We start from the raw sequence: 12,231 nt of genomic DNA on the forward strand, positions 1-12,231 counted from the left end.
AGAGAGAGGAGCTGGCCAAAGTTCATTGGAAGAGGACATGAGCAGGGATGACAGCAGAGCAGCAATGGCTGGAGTTTCTGGGAGCAATCTGGAAGGTGCATGGTAGATACATCCCAAAGAAGAAGAGAATTCTAAAGACAACATGACACAACCATGGCTGACAAGAGAAGGCAAACCAACATAAAAGCAAAAGAGAGGGCATATAATAGAGCAAATAATAGTGAGTAGTTAGAGGAACCAGAAGCTTTAAAAACTACAGAAGGCAACTGAAAAAGCAATAAGGAGGGAACAGAAGAAATAGAAAGGTAAATTAGCCAATAATATCAAAGAAGAATCTGAAGGTTTTTTCAGATATGCAATATAAACTGTAAAAGAGAGGTGAGAGTAGATTTTATCTACTGGAAAATGACACTGGAGAGGTAGTAATGGGGCACAAGGAAATGGTGGATAAACTGTAAGTATTTTGCACCAGTCTTCACTGTGGAAGGCACTAGCAATACACCGGAAGTTCAAGACTGTCAGAGGGCAGAAGTGAGTGCAATTGTTATTACTGGGAGAAGGTCCTTGGGAAGCTGAAAATTCAGAAGTTAGGTAAATCACCTGGACCAGATTGACTACACCCCAGGGTTCTGAAAGAGGTAGCTGAATAGATTATGGAGGCATTAGTAATGATATTTCAAGAATCACTAGATTCTGGCATGGAACCAGAAGACTAGAAAGTTGCAAATGTCACTCCACTCTTCAAGAAGAGAAGGAGGCAGAAGAAAGGAAATTATAGGCCAATTGTTAGGGATGAGGTTTCAGGGTACTTGGAGGCACATGGTAAAATAGAAAATAGACAATAGGTGCAGGAGTAGGCCATTCAGTCCTTCGAGCCAGCACCGCCATTCACTGTTATCATGGCTGATCATCCACAATCAGTACCCTTTTCCTGCCTTCTCCCCATATCCCTTCACTCCGCTATCCTTAAGAGCTCTATCTAACTCCTTCTTGAAAGAATCCAGAGAATTGGCCTCCACTGCCTTCTGAAGAAGAGCATTCCACAGAACCACAACCCTCTGTGTGAAAAAGTTTTTCCTCAACTCCATTCTAAATGGTCTACCCCTTATTCTTAAACTGTGGCCTCTGGTTCTGGACTCCCCCAACACTGGGAACATGTTTCCTTCTTCTAGCGTGTCCAATCCCTTAATAATCTTATATGTTTCAATCAGATCCCCTCTCATCCTTCTAAATTCCAGTGTATACAAGCCCAGTCGCTCAAATCTTTCAACATATGACAGTCCCACCATCCCGGGAATTAAGCTTGTGAACCTATGCTGCACTCCCTCAATAGCTAGAATGTCCTTCCTCAAATGTGTGGTCTCACCAGGGCCCTGTACAACTGCAGAAGGACCCCTTTGCACCTATACTCAACTCCCCTTGTTATGAAGGCCAACATGCCATTAGCTTTCTTCACTGCCTGCTGTACCTGCATGCTTGCTTACAGTGACTGATGAACAAGGACACCAAATCTCATTGTACTTCCCCTTTTCCTAACTTGACACCATTCAGATAGTAATCTGCCTTCCTGTTCTTGCCACCAAAGTGGATAACCTCACATTTATCCACATTAAACTGCATCTGCCAAGCATCTGCCCACTCACCTAACCTGTCCAAGTCACCCTGCATTCTCATAACATCCTCCTCACATTTCACACTGCCACCCAGCTTTGAGTCATCTGCACATTTGCTAATGTTACTTTTAATCCCTTCATCTAAATCATGAATGTATATTGTAAATAGCTGCGGTCCCAGCACCAAGCCTTCTGGTACCTCACTAGTCACTGCCTGCCATTCTGAAAAGGACCCATTAATCCCTACTCTTTGTTTCCTGTCTGCCAACCAATTTTCTATCCATGTCAGTACCCTACCCCCAATACCATTTGCTCTAATTTTGCACACTAACCTCCTATGTGGGACCTTATCAAAGGCTTTCTGAAAGTCCAGGTACAGTACATCCACTGGATCTCCCTTGTCCATTTTCATAGTTAGATTCTCAAAAGATTCAAAAAGATTAGTCAAGCATGATTTCCCCTTCATAAATCCATACTGACTCGGACCTATCCTGCTACTGCTATCCAAATATGCCGCTATTTCATCTTTTATAATTGATTCCAGCATCTTCCCCACCACTAATGACAGAAATAGACCAAAGTCAGCATGGTTTCCTTAAAAGGAAAATCTTGTCTGACAAATCTGAAATCAATTCTTCAAGGACGTAATAAGCAGGATAGATAAAGTAAAATCGGCGGATGTTGGATACTTGGATTGTCAGAAGGTGCCACATTTAAGGTTGCTTAGCAAGATAAGAGCCCATGGTATTGCAAGGAAGAAACTAGCATGGGTAATGTATTGGCAGGAAGCAAAGACTGGTAATAAAGGGAACCTTTTTCTGATTGGCTGCCGGTGGCTAGTGGTGCTCTGCAGGGAGTGATGTTGGGACTGCTTTATTTTATGTTGCCTACCAATAATGTGGATTGACATAAATTATGGTTTTGTGCCCAAGTTTATGGGCGATACAAGAGATAGGTGGAGAGGCAGATAGTGCTGAGGAAGCAGGGAGGCTGCAGAAGGACCTAGTTGGGTTTGGAGCATGGTTCAATTAGTGGCAGATTGAATACAGCGTATGGCCATGCTCTTTGGTAGAAACAATAAAAGTTTAGACTGTTTTTCTAAATGGGGAGAACATTTTTAAAAATCTGAGGTGCATCAGGACCTAGAAGTCCTCAGTCAGGACTCCCTAAGGTTAGTTTGCAGGTTGAGTTAGTAATGAGGAAGGCAAATGCAACATTAGCATTCATTTCAAGAGGACTAGGATATAAAAGCAAGGATACATTGCTGACGCTTTATAAGGCACCAGTGAGGCCTCACTTGGAGTATTGTGAGCAGTTTAGGGCCCCTATCTAAGAAAGAATGTGCTAACATTGGAGGCGGTTCAATAGAGGTTCACAAAGATGACTCCAGGAATGAAAGGCTTACCATATGAGGAGCATTTTATTTCTCTCTGCCTGTACTTGCTGGAATTTAGAGGAATGAGGGGGGATCTCATTGAAACCCATCAAATGTTAAATAGGCTTGATGTGAAAAGGATGTTTCCTGGAGTAGGGGCGTCTAGGTGCAAGAGCCACAACCTCAGAGTAGAAGACGTCCATGTAGAATGGAGAAGAGGAGGAATTTCTTTAGTCAGCTGGTGGTATTCATTGCCACAGGCGGCTGTGGAGACCAGATCATTGCATGTATTTGATGTGGAGGTTGATAGAGTCTTGATAAGTCAAGAGTTGAAAGGGTACAGGGAGTAGGCAGGAGAATGAGATTTAGAGGGAAATGGATCAGCCATGATCAACTCACAGAACAGACTCAATGGGCTGAATGGCCTAATTTTGCTACCACGTCTTGTGGTCTAACAACAATAACCTCTTACTCAATGTCAGCAAGACCAAGGAGCTGATTATTGACCCTAGGAACAGCTAACCAGAGGTCCACAAGCCAGTCCTCATTGGGAGATCAGAAGTGGAGAGGGTCAGAAACTTTAACTTCCTCAGTGTTTTCATTTCAGAGGAACAGCCCTGGGCCCAGAACGTAAGAGCGATTACAAAGAAAGTACGGCAGCACGTCTGCTTCCTTAGCAGTTTACAAAGATCGAGCATGACATTGAAAAACCTTGTTTAACTTCTATAGGTGTGTGGTGGAGAGTATGTTGACTGTTTGCATCACAGCCTGGTATGAAAACACCAATGTCCTTGAATGGAAAATCCTACAAAAAGTTATGAATATGGCCCAGACCATAAGAGGTAAAGCCCTCTTCATCATTCAACACATCTACGTGGAGTATTGTCGCAGGAAAGCAGCATCCTTCATCAGTGACCCCCACATCCAGGCCATGCTTTCTTCTCACTGCTGCCATCAGGAGCAATGTACAAGAGGCTCAGGACTCACACCACCAGGATCAGGAACAGTTATTACCCCTCAACCATCAGGTTCTTGAACCAGAGAGGATAACTATACTCAGAACAACATGAAATTGTTCCCACAAACTTTGGAGTCACATTCAAGGACTCTTCATCTCATGTTCTCAATATTTATTGCTTATTTATTTATTATTTTATTTTTCCCTTTCTTGTTGTATTTTCACAATTTGCTGTTTTTTTGTTGACTAGTTGTCCATTCTGTTTAGGCAGTCTTTCATTGATTCTATTATGGTTATTGGTTTTTATTGAGTGTGCTCGCAAGAAAATGTATCTCAGGATTGTTTATGGTGACATAAGTGTACTTCGATAATAAGTTTACATTGAGCATAAGAACATAAGACACAGAAGCTAATCTGGCCATTTGGCTCATCGAGTCTGCTAATTTATTATCCCTCTCAATCCTGTTTTCCTGCCTTCTCCCCATAATCTTTGACACCTGTATTAAACAAGAACCCATCAACCTCTGCTTTAAATATACTGAATGAGGAGGCCTCCACAGCCAGCTGTAGCAATAAATTCCACATATTCAGCATCCTCATCTCTGTTTGAAGGTGACGTCCTTGCATTCTGAGGCTGTGCTCTCTGGTTCTAGACTCCCTGGTTACTGGAAACATCTTCTCAACATCCATCCTATCAAGGTTTTAATGAGATGCCCCTAATTCTTCTAAACTCCAGAGAGTAAAGGCCCACAGTCATCAAAATGCAATCTGACCAGTGTCTTATAAAGCTTCAGCATTACATCTTTGCAATTAAAATATAATCTGCCAGAATTGGGATGATGTTTTTGCAGGGAAATGTACTATGGACATGTGGTCAATATTTAGGGATCTTTTACAGGATGTTAGGGATAAATTTGTCCCAGTGAGGAAGATAAAGAATGGTAGGGTGAAGGAACCATGGGTGACAAGTGAGGTGGAGAATCTAATCAGGTGGAAGAAGACAGCATACATGATGTTTAGGAAGCAAGGATCAGATGGGTCTATTAAGGAATATAGGTTAGCAAGAAAGGAGCTTAAGAAGGGGCTGAGAAGAGCAAGAAGGGGGCATGAGAAGGCCTTGGCAAGAGGGGTAAAGGAAAACCCAAAGGCATTCTTCAGTTATCGAAGAACAGAAGGATAACAGGAGTGAAGGTAGGACCGATTAGAGATAAAGGTGGGAAGATGTGCCTGGAGGCTATGGAAGTAAGCGGGGTCCTCAATGAATACCTCTCTTCGGTATTCACCAATGAAAGGGAATTTGATGACGGTGAGGACAATATGAGTGAGGTTGATGTTCTGGAGTATGTTGATATTAGGGGAAAGGAGATGTCAGAGTTGTTAAATACATTGGGACGGATAAGTCCCCGGGGCCTGAGTGAATATTCCCCAGGCTGCTCCATGAGGTGAGGAAAGAGATTGCAGAGCCTCTGGCTAGGATCCTTATGTCCTTGTTGTCCATGGGAATGGTACCGGAGGATTAGAGGGAGGCGAATGTTTTCCCCTTGTTCAAAGAAGGTATTAGGGATAGTCCGGGTAATTATAGATCAGTGGGCCTTACGTCTGTGGTGGGAAAGCAGTTGGAAAAGATCCTTAGAGATAGGATCTATGGGCATCTAGAGAATCATGGTCTGATCAGGGACAGTCAGCATTGCTTTGTGAAGGGTAGATCATGTCTAATAAGCCTGATAGAGTTCTTTGAGGGGGTGACCAGGCATATAGATGAGGGTAGTGCCGTGGATGTGATCTATATGGATTTTAGTAAGGCATTTGACAAGCTTCTATATGGTAGGCTTATTCAGAAAGTCAGAAGGCATGGGATACAGGAAAGTTTGGCCAGGTTGATTCAGAATTCTTCAGAAAGCAGAGGGCCGTGGTGGAGGGAGTACATTCGGATTGGAGGGTTGTGACTAGTGGTGTCCCACAAGGATCTGTTCTGGGACCTCTACTTTTTGTGATTTTTATTAAAGACCTGGATGTGGGGGTAGAAGGGTGGGTTGGCAAGTTTGCAGATGACACAAAGGTTGGTGGTGTTGTAGATAGTGTAGAGAATTGTTGAAGATTGCAGAGAGACATTGATAGGATGCAGAAGTGGGCTGAGAAGTGGCAGATGGAGTTCAACTCAGAGAAGTGTGAGGTGGTACACTTTGGAAGGACAAACTCCAAGGCAGAGTACAAAGTAAATGGCAGGATACTTGGTAGTGTGGAGGAGCAGAGTGATCTGGAAGTACATGTCCACAGATCCCTGAAAGTTGCCTCACAGGTAGATAGGGGAGTTAAGAAAGCTTATGGGGTGTTAGCTTTCATAAGTCGAGGGGTAGAGTTTAAGAGTCGCAAGGTAATGATGCAGCTCTATAAAACTCTGGTTAGGCCACACTTGGAGTACTGTGTCCAGTTCTGGTCGCCTCACTATAGGAAGGATGTGGAAGCATTGGAAAGGGTACAGAGGAGATTTACCAGGATGCTGCCTGGTTGAGAGAGTATGGATTATGATCAGAGATTAAGGGAGCTAGGACTTTACTCTTTGGAGAGAAGGAGGCTGAGAGGAGACATGATAGAGGTATACAAGTTATTAAGAGGAATAGATAGAATGTATAGCCAGCGCCTCTTCCCCAGGGCACCACTGCTCAATACAAGAGGAAATGGCTTTAAGGTAAGGGGTGGGAAGTTCAAGGGGGATATTAGAGGAAGGTTTTTTACTCAGAGAGTGGGTGGTGCGTGGAATGCACTGCCTGGGTCAGTGGTGAAGGCAGATACACTAGTGAAATTTAAGAGACTACTAGATAGGTATATGGAGGAATTTGAGGTGGGGGGGTGGTTATATGGCAGGCAGGGTTTGAGGGTCGGCACAACATTGTGGGCTGAAGGCCTGTACTGTGTTGTACAATTCTATGTTCTATGAATAAATGTGAGCATTAATTTAGGTATTATTCATTTTCATTCAATCAATATTAAGATCATATAAGTATTGTATTTATATCCATGCTTATGAAACTATATGCAGATTGACTACCTAGATTCATCCTGCTTAAAATCCTTTATCAGTGATTAGAGAAAGAATAATGTGTTTCTTGCTCTGTCTTGCAGTTCCTGGTGTTTATTTTCTCCTTTCTTTTTGTCTAGACCTGTGTCTCCATTGGAATAAAGTATCAGGCAATAGATGGTACGGTTGGAGTCTGGAACGAAAATGACTTCTTCGAAAATCCAAGCCAAAGATCAGAGCAAGAGGCTGCCTTTCATTTTGAAACAGATAGTTTACTATCTGATGGTGGCCAGAGTCAGGGATCAGGGGCTTCAGCAGGCAGATCTCACCAAAACCTCTTAGGAGAAAAGAAAAAGTAAGTAAACTTACTTTTAAATTAGAGCAAGGATTGTACCTTTGGAACTGTATATTTTAAAGAAGACCTACTTGGGGAGTATACAGCATGAAAACTGTTTCTTTGTCCTACCAAGTTCATGTCCACAGTCTATCACCCATTACACAAATCCTTCACCGGTTCCATTATTTTCTTCCCACAGTCTACCATTCACTGCCATGTTAAGGGCAATTTAGGGCAGCCAGGCTGCAAAACTTTAGGATGTGGGTAGGAAACCAGAGTGGAAACATGCAGAGATGGAAAGAATGTGGAAACTGCACATGAATGATAACAGAGGTCTCTAATGAACCTGAATCGCTGGGGTTTGTGAAACAATGGTTCTACTACCTGCATCATCACTATGACATTCACTCAGTCATTTCAATTTAATTTTCACTTTGAAGAAATCTCATAGTCAAAATTTTTCAACAAACAACCAATATTTACTTCCAAAAAATATGTATGTTAATAATTGTTCCATATCTTACCATTTTGTTCCAGGAAAGTGAAAGGTAAGGGAGGAAAATTTCTTTTGCTGCATTTTGTCACTAATGAACGGTGTACTACTTTTCTCAGTAAAATAAAAAACCCAGCCAGTTCTTATCAACTGAATGATTTCAAACGTAAAGGGGAATCCCTGGTAAATGTGGAATAAATTTCATCACTCCCACAGTTTTTTTTATTATTTGTTATCTTCATTTCACATTTACTTATCATCTGCCAACACTTTGTTTCACAAAGGGATTTTAGTTATTGAATTTGATTATTTTTTGCGTGTTTCAGTTGAACTAGATGTAAGCACAAGTTTTCACACAATGATAAAAATCAAGCAAAGGAGATCAGGAACTGATGGAAATTTCTGTATAGCAAGACTGTTCCAATTGTACAGAAGTTCTTTGGAGAAGAGCCACTTTCATTGTTCCAAATAGAGTTTTTTTTTTTGCAGATAATATGGAGTAATTCACCATATAGAATAGTGTAGGTGAAATTTGAAAGAATTTGAGTGAACTTTGCAAACTAGAATAAAACTATGTGCAACATTGGTATCAATATTGGGGAAGGAGAAAGCTGTTCTCCAGCTGAACCATAGTGAGACCTGCATCCTTGCAAATCACACCACTGGGGCTTTAAACTAAATAGTAGGTTTGGGCTCAACAGATTGCAAAAGTATGCATAGAGCAAAAAGGGAAGGAGAGTGCATGAAAGGTTACTGAAGTCTCCAGAATAATAAAAAAAAGACAAAGTTTGGAAAGGATGAGAATTTAACTTCAGGCAACATGGAGACAAATTTAAGAGGAAGGGAGGTGAATATAGGACTGAAGGGGGTATTTTTGAATGCATACAGTATGTGAACAAAAATAGATGAACTTACAATGCAGTTGGAAATTGACGCTGAGGGCATCACAGAGTTGTGCCTGAAAGAAGATCACAGCTGGAAGCCTAACTTTCAAGGATACAGATCCTATCAAAAAGATAGCCAGGTGGGCAAAGGGTCTGGTGTTACTCTGTGGCAGAACATGAAATCAAATCCTTAGCAAAACGTCGTCTAGGATCAGAACATGTAGAATTCTTGTGGATAGAATCTCGAGGGTAAAAAGATCTTAAAGGCAGCAAACTACAACAGAAGATAGGAAAGGCAGGTAAGAAAGACAATTTTACAGTGGTCATAGGTTATTTCAGTATGTAGGTAGACTAGGAAAATCAGATTGGCGTTGGATCCCAAGAGAAGGAATTTGTAAAAGGCTTTGTAGGACTGTGGAAAGTTAAAAAGTGAGTGGAGATTGGGATCTGGCTCATTCAGGATCTCTACCGATCACATCAGTATAGGTGTGGAGATCATGAGTGAGCCCGAGAGGTGGAAAGCAGTTGTTTGTCTATGGCAGTGGTCCCCAACCACTGGGCCGCGGACCGGTACCGGGCCGCAAAGCACATGATACCGGGCCGTGAGGAAACGATATGAGTCAGCTGCACCTTTCCTCATTCCCAGTCATGCACTGTTGAAATTGAACATAGGGATGCCAACTGTCCCGTATTAGCCGGGACGTCCTGTATATTGGGCTAAATTGGTTTGTCCCATACAGCACCGCCCTTGTCCCGTATTTCCCCCGCTAAGGTACAGCGTTCCTATGAAACCTTTCGTGCTGAAATGGCGTGAAGCGAAGAAGCAATTACCATTAATTTATATGGGAAAAATATTTGAGCGTTCCCAGACCCAAAAAATAACCTACCAAATCATACCAAACAACACATAAAACTGAAAATAAGTAACACTAACATATAGTAAAAGAAGGAATGATATGATAAGTACACGGCCTATATAAAGTAGAAATAATGTATGTACAGTATAGTCAGGAAGATGAAGGCAAAACCAATTTGTGGAGGGGGGGAATCGGCACGTACGCGCATGCGCACGTCACGCATGCGCACACAGGTGCCCACGCAAGGATTCATGGTCATGGTAGTCTTTCCTGGGGTAAAGTATCCCGGGATTTGACTGCTACTTTTGTCCCTTATTTGGGAGTGAGAAAGTTGGCAACCCTAACTGTAAAAGACATGTTGAGATGAGTTTAATCCTATTTGAACACCCCCCCCACCCCCACTGGTCAGCCGGTCCGCAAGAATATTGTCGATATTAAACCGGTTCATGGTGCAAAAAAGGTTGGGAACCCCTGGTCTATGGTACTGAAGGATAAGTGGTACTTGTAGAAATTGGTGCCAACAAAAGTCCGATATTTTGAGAAGCAGAAGAGGAAAGTATTAGAAAAAAAAATAAAACAAGCAGCCAGCTTTTAACTGGTTTTCTTGTTTATGGTGGGCTGAAAAAAATATTATTTCTTGAACTATTAAGTGCCAGTAACATCAGCAGTGAAACTGCATTGGTGGATTTAATGAGCCTAGCAGTATGAGACATCCAAATGAATATCAATGGAAACAGTCATTAACCCAAATAACTTAAGTAATTGCAGCATAATAGCTCCAATTTTCTCCTAATGTCATTCACTAACTTCTCATAGCCACCCAGACACTTCCTGCTGATAATATTCATTATTTATTTTTGTCACTTCCTCTTTGTGCACTTAAAGAACTATATTTAAGTGCACAAAGTGTGCACAAATATGCTGCTTTGTATCAACATAAATAAAAGTTCAGATTCTCTGGAGTTGCTGTCTTACTGTTTAAAACTGGATCCCCTACTCTAAACTAGCTGAGTACATAATATTTATAATCATCGTGTTGCCAACAGATGATTGTGTGTGCACATTACTGCGAGCCTTAATGAATATCTAGTTATTCAGAAGTGAGATATTCTGAGTTTTTCAGAAGGCTCTTTACAATATTACTTACGACAGAGTTTAATTTCCTTCTGTGCATAACAAACTTAAAATTAATTTCTGGGCTATTTTAACATAGTTAAAATACGTGGTTAAGGTATTGTATTTAAATGTTGCACAAAGGAATTTATTTGAATATAGATCATGGTTAGAACATAACTAAAAATGCATACCCATCATCAGGAAGTTAAGCTAAGTAACTACAAAACTTTCAGAGTTTGGACAATACTTACAAGGCATTTACTCACAAATTACCCTGAAGAAATCCTAATGTGCTTTCAGATGATGTAATCATTTTGGATGTGATGCTTTCACCTGCTTGCTAACAAATAACTGAGTAGAGCAAACTGCACCACAGGGTACCATAGAACAATATTACAGTCGAGTCCAGATTCCGTGTAATATGGTAATAAAGGGAAACAAAACATTTCTGCTGACGTAGCGGTTTTGTTGTGCTTGAAGGTTTAATAGGGTTTTTTTTCTGCTCTGCAGAGTTAATTATATTCATATAAGTCTTCTTTGCGTGCACCTACACCACCTACTTTTGTATAGGCACATGCACGTAGTCCAGCAAGTCCACAGCCAAAATCTCTTCAGTAGGCTTCCACAAAAGATAACAGAATGATGACTATGTAATTGTTTTATGTGTAGTTCATTGAAGGTTAAACATTAATCAAAGTTCAAGGAGAAATTCAATGACCCTTCAAAGTATTGCCATTCATTTCGAAATTAGAGGCTTTCTCTGCTGTTGTCATAGTGTAGGATTCAATTCCGACTAAGACCTCTAACTCATGGAATGCACCCTGTGATTAGTACCTATTGGCATACATGTCTTAAAAATACCAGAAGTACTGAAAAGAGATGAATTCTCAAATCTAGAGGACTGGTTTTATATTATCGCAATCAGTTGAAAATTGCCTCAAAATTTTTGTAGCAATAGAAGGTAATTTGCCTTAGAAAGGTTAACAAATAATGATATTATGAATTCTTCTCTTTGTATTGTGTGAATTCCTTCTGCTTTATACATTTCAATGATATAATTAATCAGGAGGTCAATAAACTAACATTTCTAGCAAAGAGCTTGCTAAGATCTATCAAATCCTGCATGATATGAGGGCTTTGAAACTTAATATTGACAACGGTTAGTTTCAATGTTATAAATGGTGATAATCATTTTGCTAAAAGAACTTCCATTGCTCTTTTGGATGAGTTTGTAATGAAAAAATGTGTCATTGAGATAAGTGGCAGTTGTATTTACATTTGGAGTTAATACCATGAATTCTATCGAGGAATTCATCCCAGACTGCTTGGAATATGCTGGGCAGCTGAAAAGGAACACATTTACTGAAGTGCAAACACGAGGAAATCTGCAGATGCTGGAAATTCAAGCAACACACACATAAAATGCTGGTGAATGCAGCAGGCCAGGCAGCATCTATTGGAAGAGGTATAGTCGACATTTCGGGCTGAGATCCTTTGTCAGGACTAACTGAAAGAAGAGATAGTAAGAGATTTGAAAGTGGGAGGGGGAGTGGGAGATCCGAAATGATAGGAGAAGACA

The 12,231-nt window shown here is 41.0% G+C and overlaps 1 protein-coding gene across 1 annotated transcript in view; it reads left to right on the forward strand.

Moving 5' to 3' along the window:
* otofa (otoferlin a) overlaps positions 1 to 12,231 on the forward strand; it is a 374,531-nt gene that overhangs the window by 174,967 nt on the left and 187,333 nt on the right. The window contains exon 5 of the mRNA XM_072278846.1: positions 7,106 to 7,295. Within this exon, the coding sequence (XP_072134947.1) occupies positions 7,106 to 7,295 (190 nt within the window). The remainder of the gene's footprint in view (positions 1 to 7,105; positions 7,296 to 12,231) is intronic.

Source organism: Mobula birostris, chromosome 2 (assembly GCF_030028105.1).
Source record: "Mobula birostris isolate sMobBir1 chromosome 2, sMobBir1.hap1, whole genome shotgun sequence".
NCBI classification, from domain to species: domain Eukaryota; kingdom Metazoa; phylum Chordata; class Chondrichthyes; order Myliobatiformes; family Myliobatidae; genus Mobula; species Mobula birostris.